Source organism: Helianthus annuus, chromosome 6 (genome assembly GCF_002127325.2).
Source record: "Helianthus annuus cultivar XRQ/B chromosome 6, HanXRQr2.0-SUNRISE, whole genome shotgun sequence".
Lineage (NCBI taxonomy): Eukaryota > Viridiplantae > Streptophyta > Magnoliopsida > Asterales > Asteraceae > Helianthus > Helianthus annuus.
The window spans coordinates 43245134-43261431 of record NC_035438.2 but is presented as its reverse complement, the minus strand read 5'-3'; the positions used below and the strand labels follow the sequence as shown (position 1 = coordinate 43261431).

The 16298-nt window shown below is 34.2% G+C and overlaps 1 protein-coding gene and 2 long non-coding RNA genes across 4 annotated transcripts; 2 read left to right on the top strand and 1 right to left on the bottom strand.

Moving 5' to 3' along the window:
* Window positions 1-4282: 4282 nt before the first annotated feature.
* LOC110944660 lies at window positions 4283-5276 on the bottom strand. Its single transcript, XM_022186311.1, has 3 exons — window positions 5229-5276; window positions 4874-5131; window positions 4283-4799 (listed from the first exon to the last, which is right to left on the bottom strand). Exons 1-3 carry the CDS (start codon window positions 5274-5276, stop codon window positions 4389-4391), a joined length of 717 nt encoding a protein of 238 aa, XP_022042003.1. The 3' UTR covers window positions 4283-4388.
* A 75-nt stretch (window positions 5277-5351) lies between these two features.
* LOC110863934 lies at window positions 5352-6953 on the top strand. The gene is made up of 3 exons (XR_002549477.1): window positions 5352-6165; window positions 6237-6470; window positions 6660-6953. It is a non-coding gene; the product is annotated as an uncharacterized LOC110863934 (long non-coding RNA).
* Window positions 6954-13451: 6498 nt separating this feature from the next.
* On the top strand, window positions 13452-15173 carry LOC110865311. Of its 2 annotated transcripts, none has more exons than XR_002550525.2 (5): window positions 13452-14105; window positions 14258-14330; window positions 14450-14490; window positions 14601-14702; window positions 14842-15173. It is a non-coding gene; the product is annotated as an uncharacterized LOC110865311 (long non-coding RNA). The 2 variants fall into 2 exon arrangements; XR_002550526.2 differs by having other exon boundaries at window positions 13452-14163.
* Window positions 15174-16298: the final 1125 nt, after the last annotated feature.

The window sequence follows — 16298 nt, the reverse complement described above, 5'->3', positions numbered from 1 at the left end:
ACCCTCTGATTCCCACTTAACTAGTCCGAATGTCGAGTCAAACGTGCTTAGAAAAAGTCAACAGAAATGCTATTTTGCGATTTTGTGCATAATCAGTAATGTAGATGGTGTGTAACCTGTTTTAACACTCATAAAACATGATAATAAGTATATTAACTAGTCTAAGCTTGTTTGATCCGACCATTTACTGTTTAGACCCGGTTCAGAGCCGAAAGTCGCAAAACTTTGACTTTTGCTTTGACTTCAGTTCTGACCCGTTAAAGTATGATTTAGATATGCCTTAGGACTCTCTTAGGACCAGGTTACATGATGGTATAACCCTCTGTGACCGGTTCGTTGTTTGTCCGAGTCTTTTACACATTTCCGTTAAATGCTTAAAAGTTGACCGTAACGCCCTTTTTAAATTAAAACGAGAATTTCGGACATGTGAAAGAACCATAACCTTAGTTACTGATTTCTAAGCATGTCCCTAAAATTTCACGTCAATCCGAGGTCCAGAATAGGAGTTATGCTAAATAGCGCAAATTACGGAAACTTTAGTAATTAAATAGCGCAATTAGCATAACGCCTATCTAAACCCAGATTTCGACACCAAACCTTTTACACACTGATGTAAAATAATATCTTGGGATTTTTAAAGATTTTTAATTATTTTTATCCTACTCATAACTTGCGGTTATGGCATCGGTTCGGTAATTACCGAATATACCCTTTTCGGCCATAACTTGAGTTCTACAAGGTCTTTTGTCCCGATTCCCGTTGCTACTGATTTTAAATAATAAATAGAGTATTTTGAACCTTATAAACTGTTCGGAAAACTCAGATTTCCTGTAGAACTCAGAAACCTTTCTTATAAATCTTTAAAATGACCGAAATACCCCCTTCGGGGCATAAAATGGATTTAAATTCGTTACGGGCATTATGGAAGGTATCCTACTGATGCCACAACCTCTTTAAAGCATGTTGACTTAGGAAACCAGTGTAGGACTCTTACGGTTACCAGTTACGCCTTTTGCGCGCACGGTTCGGCTTATGTAACTAGTTTACATAAACTAGCCGAAACGGGTCAAACCATATTGTTTTGACCCCAAAATCCAGAGTGTGGTTATTGTACCCATATAAAACAAGTCTTCAAACTTGTTGGGTCCGAATCACATTCCATTCCCGGTTTTCGCCTTTCACGCGATTAAACCGTAACTATCTTTTGAAACTAACCGGTCTAAGCTACGGCTAAATTAAAGACCCGTTAGGATTCTAATAGGTTATTTTAAAAACCTTCGTTCCAGAATAGGAGGCCAGTAAAAGATATTTTCATTTATTCAATTAAGGATTTATACTTGCAAAGGTAAATACTTTTAACTTATTTTCCGTTATACGGGCTTGGGTTACGGTATTTAAAATACCGCTTGGTCGGGCAATTGACCCCAACTCATTAGTAGTTGGGTATTATCAATGTGATCCGTTTAAAAATTTGTTTTGTTGGCTTTACGCCTTTGGGGGCTTAATGACTATGTCCCGGATATCCTTGGCATCATTTTACGAAATGGCCACGACCCTGACATCGGGTGTAGGCGTACACCCGGCATTACGAAATGTAGCCGTTGGTTTTCCCGCCACGGTTTTATGCTATGTGGTGTGTCTATTAAACTTTAACCCGGCACGACCCGGGCGACCGAACGCATAGTAAACATGTAATTATTTACAAGATTTAATTATAAATTATCCCAAGTTATAAAGAGTTTGTGCCTTGTGCATTCAAATTAATTGTATTAAACATTTTACCAAAGTGTCAGTTGAATGTATTTACTAGTGTAAACTGACGTATTTTCCCAAAAAGACTAAATGCAGGTACTATGCGTAATTGGCTGGATATTTCTCCTTAGCATCATAAAGAGTCTCGCAAGCTTAAGATGCCTACGTCTGTTGAACAATACTTATATTTTTATTTGATCCCCTGTGGATTTTATTTCAACAATGGTGATACTTTGATATTACATTCAATGTTGAAATATATTTGTCTTTATGCTTCCGCTGTGCATTCATATAATTGTGTGGTTTGACTATATTGTTGCCAACTACGTCACGGTAATCCCCCACCGGGCCCACCGGTGAGACACGTGGAAATCGGGGTGTGACAAATTAAAAGGACCTTATGTAAAATTGAAGGGCAATAGTGACTTTTCCAATGTTTCAAATATGGTAACCGTTTCAAAACCCCCATCAATCTCATAAAAATCAGCGAATTTATGGTAACTGTTTCAAAACCACCATCAATCTCCTAAAAATCAGCGAATTTCTCGTACAGAATAAATTCTTCGATTTCTTTCACAACAACTTTTATAACACTATAAGAACAGTATATTACATGATAAAACACTATAGGAAGATATAACACTATCTGTTTACGGTAAGACACTATACATAAATAAAACACTGTCGATGGGGATAAAACAAAAAGGAACACTATATTACATGATAAAACACAATAGGAAGATATAACACTATCTGTTTACTGTCAGACACAAAACAGAATAAAACACTATTTATGGGGATAAAACACTATGAAAGGAATAGTATATTACATGATAAAACACTATAGAAAGATATAACACTATCTTTTTACTGTAAGACACTATATAGAATAAAACACTGTTGATGGGGATAAAACACTATGAAAAGGAGATTAAAGATGGCCTGTACATAATATAACACTATTGACCGGGGAATATAACACTAAAACAAGAACTTACCGTAAACAATTAAATGTATAGAACAATTCGAATTCGCCTGATATATCTCATCGCCAGTTTTTGGCAATTATCTTTGGAAATCAATTAATTGATAATAATGGAAAATTACTAATACACCCTTTTGAATTAATTAAGATAAAGGACACTTGTCCTTCCCAAATTATTTCTTACACTTCTCACAAAAGTCTCACTTTGTACAGGATCCTCTACATATATATATATATATATATATATATATATAAATAGGTAAAGCGTAGGATACAAATCCCCTTATCGTACATTATGTACGCGATGCCCACAGCCATAGACGTGTCCTGATTCAATTTAATTAGACAAGGGTATATCAGACATTCTGTTCAAACATCTGAGGGCTAATCAGGGAATTCCGTCAACAAGGAAGCAAATCAGGGAATTCCGCCAACAAGGAAGCAGATTACGAGTTCGTTTCATAACCGTCCATCTAATTATTGTTCGTATCAATTCGATTTGTAGGTTTTTTGATTGATTTCTGTACCGAACACAGATTGGCGATTTCCGAAAATGATGGATTCGTCATTTAGGATGTTTGTTTTTGGTTTTTGTTTGGGTTTTATTTGAATTGAAGGTATTTTTATTTTATTAGATTGTAACGAGGTTGAAGATAAGAGCACAATTTTTGGTTTTATTTGTTGAGTTTATCATATCGCATGTGTTGTTTTACATATCGCATGTGTTGTGATTTGTTGAAGATAAGTTGTTTCTGGTTTAAGGTATTTTAAGATTGGATCACATGAATAATTTCGCATGTTTAAAGTTGGACATTTCGCACACAATGAAGTTTAATATTTAATTTCGCATTTTTATGTTGGACATTTCGCAGACTAGAAAGTATTTAACATATTTAGCTCTATATTTCGCACGCTTTAAAACTAATTATATGTATTTTCGCACAATTTGTTTTATAATTCAGTTCAATAATTCAAATCAAATAATTCAGTTCAATAATTCATATCAATAATTTTTATGTGCTTTTTTCTTTTATTATATAGTTTATATTTTTATCGCCATTTCAAACATCCTTTTAAAAATAGCAGATATACCAACATCCTCTTCTTCTGAATCAAGTATCAAGCAGGCTTTGAGAAAAAGGATTCAGGAACAAATTCAAGAGGATCGATCATGTTAAGAGATGTTGGAGACCAACATTTCTCGTGTAATAGAAAACATAAAGAGAAGGCAAGAAATTATGAACTTGCTATCTCAGATGCAAGTGAGTAGTCTTCAAGAAATTGCTGTTATGTTCATGGTTGATCTGGGTGAGAGGGATGAGAAGCAGTTGAAAGAGTTGGCGGATGCAATAACTATCTTAAGATGCTCGATGAAGATGAAAATGGAGTTTCTTTCATCTTTTGAATGAAGTTTGTTTAATTTAGTGCTTTATTTTAATAAAAACATTCAAGTTTTGCATGTTTCAATAAATTCGCATGCTTTGTTATGGAATGGGTTTTCATTTCGCATATGTATATTCCCCCATTTTGCATATTTTAAGCAATTCAATGTCAAACATGCGATTTTATACATTATATATGCGAAATTAAAAACATTAATGTTATTTAACTAGTCTAAATATTCAACAGAAATCAACATCAAACAAGTTTACTAGTCCTTTCCAATAAATGCACTCAATCTATCTGGGATTATTTTCTCCAAATCTTTCATATACTTTTCTTTGTCTGGCCTTTTATCGAAAGCATTTTCCTTTTTAATTACTTGTTCACGATGCACATTGTGTTCGGATAGAATGATTTTACTTAGATATCTGTGCTTCAGGAGACGAAGTTGTGAATTCTGTCTGTTGTTTACTTCATTTTCTTTCACAAACCCAGTCACCCATGGTGTTTTCTCTCCTTTGTATGTTTCCATGTGACGCATCGTAAACACTCCACAGTCTACGCCGTTATTCTCCGTCCTCCAATCCATCTCTTTTCTTTCTATCTCTGATGTTCCAAGTTCTTCTATAGCTGGTGTTGGTTTTAAAGCCTTTTTTAGGTATAAAACCAAAACCCTTCTCTGTAATATAGCAACATTCTGTCAGTATCTTTTACATAAAATATAACATGTATATGAAGAAGTTTTTGTATTACCAGTGTGTCTGGAAGCCCCTTGTATCTGTCCTTAAACTCTTGTTCAGCGGCTGAATTGTCAATCAGCTCAATTTTGCCGGTTTTCAAGTGGAAGCACAAGACATAGAAGTGGTCACCTTGAAGTACCGGAATAAACACCAAGTCAACCGAATCAAGTTTTTTTACATCATAATTTAGTATGATGTCTTCAAAATTTGAGGCAAATATGTTTACACGTCTGTCGTCTGTGTATTTCTCCTCGTTGTAAAAGATATCCGACTGTATGTTATGTAATTAGAATCAAAGTTAAGTAATGTATTAAAAATATTTAAACATGCGAAATTAGTACATGCAAATAAGGTGTGAAATTTCTCACATGCGATTTGTATTTATACCCTATGCGAAATGTTTTTTTAGTGTTCATAGTACTATCTAATATTCTATTTGCGATTTAAATATAAACAGTATGCGAAATCAATGATATGAATTATCTGTTTTAATTTCAAATGCCAGTATGTTTATAAAATCATACCATCATTGTGCTAAACAAGTAGAGTCTGTATGGTGATGATTTTCTATCCCTTTTCTTCTCTTAAGGTTTAGAACATCCACAAATGCATCTATTCCGTTTGATGCTACGTACTGACCCCTGTAGAAGCTTTCAAATATACCTTTAGGAGTGTGAACCCCAGTTTTTGATCAGTAAAGTTCATCCCTGCCAAGCAAAAAATGAAATAATTAATATTTTGAGTGTATATATTTAGATGTTTGTTAGTTGATATAACTGTTTTACTTACTCTATGTTTGCAAACGTAGCAAATGTATATCGGATCACACTCAATTCTTGATTCAAGAGTGCTTCGTGCATGTTTACCACTCTATTGCAATAAGGGGAACAAAATGCGTCTCCAAGTTCTGCACATCTTTTCTCAGCTCGAATTTTGGCTGCTTCTATTGTTTTATAAAGGAGTTCATTTAACCCCTTTGGTAGAACTTGTTTTGGAACTTGCTTTGGCTTTGAGTTTTTCTCCCCCTAGCTGGTTTTTTTTGCTTATTTTCTTCCATGCTGGGTCCCAGGCTCAAAAGCAACTCAACTGACTGCAATTCCTCAGCCGTCACCTGAGGGCATTCTACTCCCGGTTCCTTCTCAACTTCGATAGCCGAATTGGTTTGTTAAGGGTCTTTTTGTGTAGTTTCTCCTAAAGAAACTGCTTCCACTTCTGGCTCTTTTTCTTGAATGTTTTGTGTAGATTCTGCCAAGTTCACTGTTTCTTCGATAACAGTTTCGTTTTCACCAGTTTCTGCAGGCCAGAGTAAGTTAAGAAATATAATATTTTGTTATTTTTATTTTTTTCTAATATAAAGTGTTTTTTACCTTCGACAGGTGGTTTGCAAGCGTATACACCCGTTTCGACAGTTTGAATGTTTGCAATAAGTGTGTCTGTCACTCCTCCATCATCTTTATTTGTTAATCCTTCATCATCTGGCTGCAGTACCCCTATAGATGCAAATTATTGAATTTTAATACATCAGAATCAAAATCGCATGGTATACATGACATTGCATGCGAAATCAAAATGTGAAGTGTTTGTATGAAATCACATGTGGTTTTTTTAAGGTATCACATGTGTGTAGAAATTGGTGATTTTTTTACATAAATTCGCATGTGTTAATTTTGAAATCGTATGTTTACCTTCTGATGCCATTTGTACCAAAACATTGGATATTACTTGTTGAGCTTCTTCATTCTGTCTTGTTTCTTCGTTTGTAGTAACTTCATGATTAATTTCAGAAACTTCATTTTCAGGCTGTTGATGATCATGGGAGGGTGCAGTTTCATGCTCTTGAACCGAATCAGGTGGCACACAAATGGGATGATTCCGAAGCGTCTCATCCCACTACTTACAGGCCTCCATAATCTCCGGATCCCAAAAACACTTAGTTTTTGCTTCCGAAACTAAGTTGTTCATCCCTTGAACATCTTGAACCATTTTAATGTATTTTTTGACATTTGCTTTCATTTTCTTCAACAGGTTCTGTAATAATTTTCGAGTTAAGATACTATCAATCCAGATGTTAAATATAAATGGATTAAGTGAAATTAATATTTTTTTGCGCTTACCTTTTTGTTGATTTTTGAAGCCTCTCGATCTCGTTCATGGGCTGTGTCGTAGATTACCGATGGTGAAAGTTGAACAGAAGTGTTGCAATAATCCTTCATTTTTTGTGTCTGTGTTCCAACTCCCATCTCAAGGTTCAACTGAGACGTTTCATGGATTTCAAAACTGAAATCCATCATATCATCATTGTTCTCGTTTGGATCATCCTCGGTTTCTACGTTTTGTTCTGCACGTGCAGTTCTTCTTTTGTAGCTTATTGTCGTGTCAACCGGTGGTCGTAGTGTATACTCCTCGATTGATCGACCTTCTTCTTCTTCTTCTTCATTTTCACTCTCACTTGATGCCCACACAGGTCCGTTATCCGAAATATGCTCTTCGACATTATCAATCTCCGAAGATGTGATATAACGGATAACTGGTATCTCCACGACTTTCTCAAACAATTTAAGCCTCTTGTTGTACTCATGCGTGTATAGAAGCTGTATAAATCGCAAGATCAAACAAAATTATTTTTAAAATCTCATGTATCATTTAATTATATAACAAAACAAACTAGTCTTTTAAATATGTTATCAAATTTAGTAATGCATACCGTAAAAAAGGCAACAGGTCCCACGAACTGTATTTTATAGTTCTTCCAGCCCGCTCGTGTACGACGCCAAGTGTCAAGTAGATATGAGCACCAATCTAGATTCTGTATTTCCTCAACAACCTCTACACCAAGTAAACATCTATCATTCGTAGTTGTTGCCTTTGTGATCTCCGCAAAGACCGCCATCCAGTACACTAGGAAATTTAATCTAAACAGGTTGCCCCCATATCTTTGATTTTCCATTGTATTTGCAATTAAGCCATGGGTAATTCTCGTGTTTTCCCCCCACTGGCTGATGAATGTATCTCTGATAGCATTTCCCGGTTCTTTACTCTTTTCAATTTTCTCCTCCTTTTTAACTTTTCTCTTATCGACTATTATTTCTACTTGCTTTGGCCCCTTTGGTATTCCAAATACCTCATAAACTGTGTCCGATGTAATTTTTATTTGGTGTCTACCTACGTTTAGTGTATCGAACATCTCGTCAAGTTTCTTGCAAGCCAATATGCCAAACGTGTTGAAATATGATTAATATTCATATCTAGGATAGCTCCAAATCCCATATTCTTCACCTCATCAACCTGTTTTTTTTGAAAATTTCTTCACATTATCCATATATGAGTTAGGTTGACATCTTAACAATATTGCTTCGTTGCTGTATTCGAAGAAAGCTCTAGTTTCTGTTCTAGGTGGTTCCACCTTTTTTGAAGGTTTTTTTGTTTGAATCTTAGATTTCCCGTCATCTTTCTTCTTTTTCGGTAGTGGCTTAACAAAGTCATCCTCCTCAGAACTTTCTTCAACAATCCTTCTTTTTCTGTTTTTGTTAACTTTTTTCAATGTTGATATTGGGTCTTCAACGTCATCATCAGAATCTATTTCTACAAAATCGCATGCTATCAGTCAAAAACCTTTATAAAATCGCATTTATTAGTTAATCATGTACCCTAACTCATTAAGTTGTTAAAATCGCATGTATGAGTTATCAATTTGCATGTCTTAGTCAAGCTTTACCAAAACTATACAATCTTATAAATCGCTTGCTTTAGACAACTAAAATTTATCAAATTGCATGTATATTTTAATCATAATCCCCTAAAACTAACTAATCATATAAATCGCATGAGGTTTTTATCAATTCGCATGGTCAAGCTATCCTAAGACAAAAACCATCAAAAAAACATAAATCGCATGTTGTAGACAACTAAAATTTATAAAATCGCATGTCTAATTTAATCATAATCCCCTAAAACTAACTAATCATATAAAATCGCATGAGGTTTTTATCAATTCGCATGCTCAAATTAACATAAGACAAAAACCTTCAATAAATAACAGTTAACATATAAAATCGCATTTGTCATACAAAACCCTCACAAAACCCTATATAATATCACACATACATCAGCTCATCATTAACAAAACTGCATAATCATACAAAACCTAATAAATAATCGTACAAGTCATAAACCCTAACAAAATCGTAATTATGAACAATATGTAATCTTATAAAACTGTAGGTTTCAGACCAAAACCTTACTAAACAAACAAAATCGCATATGTCATTCAAAGTAACTGTAAATATCATTATAAAATCGCAAATGTCAATCGATACCTGGATTCATCTTCTTCGCCTGTGGTTTGTCGTTGTTTGCTTTGCTTCGTTTCTCAAAACCCATGAATCTTAGTTGAATCGCAACGGTGAGTAGTAGGGAACTTGGGGAAGGAGAATGCAATTTTGATTTTGGGTTTACGGTATGATTGTGAGTTATTGTTTGCTGATTATCAGGGGTTTTGATTTCGCAATGGACGATTTTAACCCTTAGCGGTTTCATTTATTTATTTTTATTTGATTAATTTAATAGTTAAACACACGATTTAAATGAGATGATCCGACGGTTGTGGTTATAGCGTACATAATGTACGATTAGTGGATTTGTATGATAACCGACCTCTCTCTCTCTCTCTCTCTCTATATATATATATATATATATATGTACAAGATCAGGAGAAAACACCCAAAAGTATGAGAACGGATTCTGGCGTAACACGTGTCACGCGACATAGTGAAGGGTGGAGGGGCTTTTTTGTCCTTTTATATTCTTTTTTTAAACGCGTGTCACATCACCTTTCCATTTTTTGGCGTTTAACAAATACGCGGCGTTTTTATTGTTTTTTTTAGATCAGGAGCATAGTAAATATTTTGGCGTTTTAACTAAGTATGGCTTTGATTGTTGTGCCAAGTAGGATGCAGACCTATAATGTAAAATACATCAGTAATTTTCTTGATGTTTATTTTTTTCTATCAATTGTTGTGCCATGTAGGATGCAGACCTATAATGTGACAGACAATTATGGCGTTTTGAAAAGATAAACAAATTCAATTTTCCATGTAGTGGCTTTTAATATAATAAATATTTGGCAATAATGTTACCGTTTCTTCATTTTACTGTTTTGCAATTACTGTTTCGTTCAGTTTTATCTATCAATTAGTGTTGCTTTTTCCAGTAATACTTTGTTTGGCACTTTTTGGCGTTTTATATAGCAACAACGTGCTTTGCTAGCATCCGTTCTCACAGGTTTCATACTATCAAACGTTTTGGTGTTTGTAGTTTTTGTCGTTTTATACTCAATTTTTTTTATTAGTAGAGAATTAGATAATAAACAACAGAGAATTAGATAACAAACAGTAGAAAATGAAAAAAAAATTAAAAATTCTAATCTAATTTCTCATCCAAATCTTCACTGTCATCAGCCTCTTCTACTTTAACCTTTTTGGCGTTTTGAACCTGTTTTGAATACCTTATCTAGATCCTTATTTTCCTACATAACGCCAGTCTTTAGAAGATGCTTATTTTTAGTGGCATCCTGTATTGTGATTTGATATATACTTGTTTGGTGACATGTTGAAGATCAACACCTGCTCGAATGTATTGATCCCTTTATGCCATCCATATATCCATCAAGAACAAAGTGACATGATGACATATCAGTGTCATCAGTCTTTTTTTCATGAATATTTGTCCATCTCATTCAGCAAAATCTTATATAGATACCCACCTCAGAGAAGAATCCATTCAGTGAAACTTCATTCAGAACAATACTCAATATAGAAGAAACGAGGTTTCCCATCTGTGGCTTTTTAACTATTTTTTTGGCGTTTTAAAGTGAAACATGGCGTTGTTTTTTGGTGTGATCAATTGATTGTGCAGAGACGTCTCTCTTATAGGATGTTTTTGGCGCGTAGTTTTGCGGGATTTTATTTATAATAAATGATATTAATAAAGCAGCCGTCTTTTCAGTTACTGTGTGTATTTTTACTGTTTTTGTTAAGCTTTTTATGAGTTTTTAGGGTGATAGACATGCCATCTTCCAAGTTTGGCGTTTTTTAATGGCTTTAAGTAGTTTTTGGCGTTTTTTTTTCATTTTTAGCTTTTAATAAAACTTGTGCAAATTACTTTTATTATAGTTTGGGGTGGTTTTTGGCGTTTTATTGCATTATGGCGTTTCAGAATCATTATGTCTGTTTGGCGTTTTTATTAAAATAATGTATTTTTTGTTCTTAGCTGAAAAATACATAACAAACAACAGAAAAAGAAAATTAAAAAAATAAAAATAGAAACAATTCATCTTCCAAATCTTCACTGTCACCAGTCTCTTTTTTTTTTAAACATGTTCACTGGCGGTTTGACTTTGGCATGCATGAGTTTTTGTTGTTGAAGTAGGCTTTTTTATGGCCGTTTGGAAAGACAAAACGACGTGAGTTTTTTGTTTGAATATTTATCTTCAAACCACTTATCAGTGTCATTCGTCTCTTCATGCCATTATAATATTCATCAAGAATAAAACATAAAAAATAACATAAGTCTGACACCAACGTCTTTTTGTTGAAGATTTGTCCATCTCATGCAGCAAAATGTTATTGAGTCACGGCACCTCAGGGAAGAATGCATTCTACAAAACTTCGCGTAGAACAATATTGAATATACAAGAAACGATGTTTGCCATTTTGGCGTTTTACTGAGAAAATAGTGTATCTAAAAGAATCGTCGATTTTTTGGAATCTTTGAGGTTTGAGTGTTTTGGCGTTTTCTAAGATGATTGGTATATAGTAAAATATGGCGTTTTGAGTTGGTGTGTTTGATGTTTTTGGGTTTTTGGCGTTTCTAAGAATGGTATATAGTGGTAAATATGGCGTTTCCAGTTCGGGGGGTGTGTTTAATGAATGTCAGAGATGTTTTGTTTATATAGGGATTTGTTTTGGCCCGTAATGACGTTTCATTCTTTAGTTTGGCGTTTTTGGTAGAGAAGTCTAAAGACCCTTTTACCCTTAATAAAACGCGTCCACTTAATAGAATTCGTGTTATTTAGAAAACTCCACCGCGCCAATCTAGTCCATAGATTGTTTTGATCGGACGATCCATAAGTGTTCTCACCGTTCTCACACTTTCCACCGTTTTCTCTAAATCCTGACCCTATATATGTATAGGAGAAGGATCCGTTAGGAATCACCCTTTATTGCGAGAACCGCGATAACCAATGTGAACACAACCAAAAATACATAAAAATAACTAAAAAACACATATTTTTTTTAATTTTCTTTATATTATAATCGCTATATTTCGTTATTAAAAAGAAATTTAAAAAAAAAACTTAAATTTTTTTTGCTACTAAAAGTAGCGATTTTTAGGTAAAAAATATTAAATTTTTTTTTGTGTGTTTTTTAAATTTTTTGGGGGTTTAGTGTTTAGCATTTTAGCTTGGGTGGGATTTAGGTTTTTCGGGGGTGGGGGGTTAGGTTTTTTAAGGTTTTTGGGGGGTTAAGTTTTTTAGCATTTAGCTTGGGGAGGGTGGGGGGGGGTTTATTAAACAATGATGCCAACTGTTTCTGAAAATAAAAAACGTTTTCGGAAGATGATGAAACATTTGTTTGAAAATCATAAGTTGAGTGAACAACTTAGAAAGTATAATATTTGTACAGTCGTTAAAGTGTTCCTTATGATTAGGACACGAGTAGACCAAATTTAAATGTGAGCTTTTTCTGTAAATAGTTGCTAGGACTATCGCTCTCTAAGGTGAGTTCCGCAACCCTATTTTACAGTTTTTAACTTACAGTGGAGAAACATGCTTATATCTATAATATATTAAAAAGGAGAAGTGACGTACAAGATGGTAATTTTATCATGTTTACAAGTTATAAAGCATCATGTACAAGTATGTATAAGCCATTTTAGATGAGTTTCACCCAAAATTTTAAGACACTTGAGGGGTAAACTAGAGTTTTCACCCAATGAATTGAATGTGATTTGATGCTAGCCTGCAAATGAAGCGTCTCGCCTTCATACCCACACACGGTTACAAATCTCTTCTCCTCATCTATACGAAAACCACCTCAAATCTTATTATTCTCCTTCATCACTCTCATCCACCACCCCTACGCCACCATAACCGCTGCCATGGGAGACGATTCCGGCATGGAGGCTCTTCACATTCTCGAGTTTTCGTTTAACTTCAATCGCTTATCTAAATTTGTTTTCATTGCGGCCGTAACCCCAACTTAATCCTCATCCAACTGTCTTAGAGGTATAATATTTCAAATTTGTTATCTTTTAGTTTTGAAATTCGATTATATAAAACCCTAGATGTTTTGTGTTAATTGATGTTTGTTTCGATCCAAGTTCGGGTTTTTATTTAGGGGTTTATGTTAGTTTGAAGCTGTGTGATTTTCTTTGTTGCAGGAGGCAAGGTTAAGCAAGTGAACGACCAGATCTCGGTGGTTTATAAGGGAGGTGATGATAGTTCTGTTCATGAACATGGTGGTTGTTCTGCTTCTTCAATTCAAAATACATAATAAAGACAAGATTCTATATTGTAAGTTTAATATGTCCCTTTCAATTGAGGTCTGGTTGAATCCAATTGAAACCAATGGTCAGCCCATTATTTGGGGAATTTTAGGATCATCGTCAGTCGTTTAGGGTTCAAGAATCAAAACCCCTAAATGTTAGAAATCATTTGTTTAGGGTTATAATCGTGCCTTCAAAGACATTCTCAATTGGGTTGTCTGATGCTCTTAGTTGTGTACATCTTCATTTTTAAATTTAATTGTTATGCTTTGAGTTGTTTCAGGCCGATGCACTTCGTGAGAGATTCAATGCGAACAAGAACGTGGTTAGTTTCTCTTTTATTTTGATACGTATAGTTATGATTGTGTTCACTATGTTTAGTGTGAAATTAGGAGTTGACTTGTTCATAAGTATAGGGAACACAGGGTAACATGAATGCAACTTAAAATATAGGCCCTTCAACAAAAGTCGAATGTGTTGGCAAGTTGACTTTTTTCATTTTTTCTTTCAGCTGAGAGGATCTCCGGATATTAATGTTTGTTGTTGTGCTTCAGTAACAATTTTATCAGCTCCCAACTCCGGAAATCTTGAAAATATTGTTGAAGTTTTTGAAAGCTCAAAGGAGCCCCCTGTTGATGAAAGTGATAGTAACGATACTGATGAAAGTGATTCTCTGATGATATTGAAGATTCTGATCATAGGTTATATACATCATTGTGTTGTAGGTTTTGCTTGTTTGTGAATTTACCTTGGGCCTGGGTTCGTTAACCTTGCCAATTATGCTTTATGTATTGTTCTTTGATGAAAGTTAAGAGTAAATTGGTTAACCTAAAACCCTATAACTTCTCTACAGGTTAATCTGTAGTTAATAATCTGGTGGTAGCCTATCCATATCTTGTTGATTCTCTCAAAGGTTTTCTTTGAAGGTTGGTTTAAAGATTTAGTTTAATGTTTCTTTTTACTGTTGACAATTGTATACTTTTTTTTTTTCTCTTTTTTGCTATATTTCTTCATATTTCTTTTTCATGGGTCTCTTTATTTGCAGAATTGCATTGCAGTCATGGGCTTTCTTGTTTATGGAGGAAGGTATGATTTGTACTTTTTATATTTCTTTTGTGAGGCTATTTTCTCTACCTGCAAGGAATATGCTTATGTATTGATTCACATGTTTTAACTATTTAAATTGAATGGCAAAGGATGAGCCAACCCCACTTGATATAAAAAAGGACCCTAAAAGCATGTGAGATGATAAATATGGTAGAAAAGATTCATGGGAAGATGAAGATGAACCCTCTCCGGTACAATTTATATGCTATTAACATAATGATTTGAAAATCTTGCTTCGAACTACCTATTCTTCTAAATTCGAGTATGCTTAAATTGAAAAATATTTTTTTTTATGTGATGTTACAATATTTTTCCTTTAACATGTATCAGCCACAAGTGGTAGCACCTCCTGTTGTGAAGGCCGCAAAGAAGTCAACAGTCAAACCGGCTCCAAGAAAAAGGGATAGCTGTTGTTGAACTAGCAAAAGAGGTGCATTAAATCCTTTACTAGAAAAGCTCTAACAATGAAGGTATGCACCATTAATGGTATCACCATTTATTCGTCTGAAAATATACAGTGCAATCGTATAAATTTTGTTACTCTTGTGCATGGCATCTTGTGGAGTTGCCTTTTTATAGCTTTTCCTTCATTTGTATGATGAATATAGCAATTTCAATTTGGATCTGTTGGCTTCTTTTCACCTATGAACCATTTTCATGTTCCAAGTTTTAGTCTATAGTTAGAGTGACTTATATTGTGGTACCGTTCTTTTTGTCATATTTTATGTTGTTTGTTGTACCAACACTTGGTTGACACTGTAATGTATGTGACACACAGCTGGTCAAATTAGTAACTTTTATTAAACCGGTCAATTATATGCATAAGATTGACGATTAACTTTTTAAAACAGGTAAAACGGGTCATTTTTAGTTAGTGAAGATGTCAAATGAGTAATAAGTCACAAAATGGGTATTTTTTATTGAACGGGCCGAATGGGTAATTTCTATTGAACGAACCAATCCTTTTTGTCAATTCATATGTTATATATTAATGGAAGTGTTTATACAATTTAACAAGTTTGGGTCATGAAGTGGTTTTGGATTGTGGATTAGAGGTTGGTGACATGGCACTGACGTGGAGGGTCACGTGGGCCATGACCACACATGGTCTTGAATCTCTTATTCTTGATAACTTTTAAAAGATTTGTAAATTTAACAACTTTTACAACTTATTCTTGAATCTCTTATTCTTGATAATTTTTACTAAACCGAACATTATTAAATTCCCACCCTTAAAACTAAATCATCAAACCAAACATTAACAAACCATTTTAGTATCAAATATATCTAAGTCTTCTTCTCCATGGGCGGTATGTGACCATAGACCGCGTTCTCTCATCTGCAGCTCCTTATGGTTTAATAAACTTTGCTTTTCATGTGGAAATTCTACACTTTATTTGCGTGTTGGTGACTTTATAGGTTTTACGACAATTTTTTTGTTGAATAAAATATAATGTTAGATACCTAAAATAGGTTGTGGTTTGTAATAAACATCATAATCAAATCTAACATCAGTTGCGACACCCGCCGCATCACGCGGGCATTCCCACTAGTTAAATTATAATGATTATTATACTATGTTTTATCTGTGAGTTTTCATAGCCCCATTTCTAAATAAAATTTTGTTTACGTTTTTGGGGGAAAGACACGTTGTTTGGAAAGTTTTTTTTTTGAACGACCAACAAAAAATTTTATTAATACTAGAAGGCACTAGTCACCAAAATTACAAGATTATGAGAAAACTCATACACCAAACAGCAAACAAAATGCCCCAAACCAACTTAATC

Excerpts from the sequence above, each read along its gene's own strand:
- LOC110944660 (XM_022186311.1), bottom strand. The coding sequence starts at position 5,276 with ATGAACACTAAAAAAACATTTCGCATAGGGTATAAATACAAATCGCAT. Across the intron at positions 5,132-5,228 it reads GGTATAAATACAAATCGCAT|TCGGATATCTTTTACAACGA; the intron begins GTGAGAAATTTC and ends CATAACATACAG. Across the intron at positions 4,800-4,873 it reads AGGGGCTTCCAGACACACTG|AGAAGGGTTTTGGTTTTATA; the intron begins GTAATACAAAAA and ends GCTATATTACAG.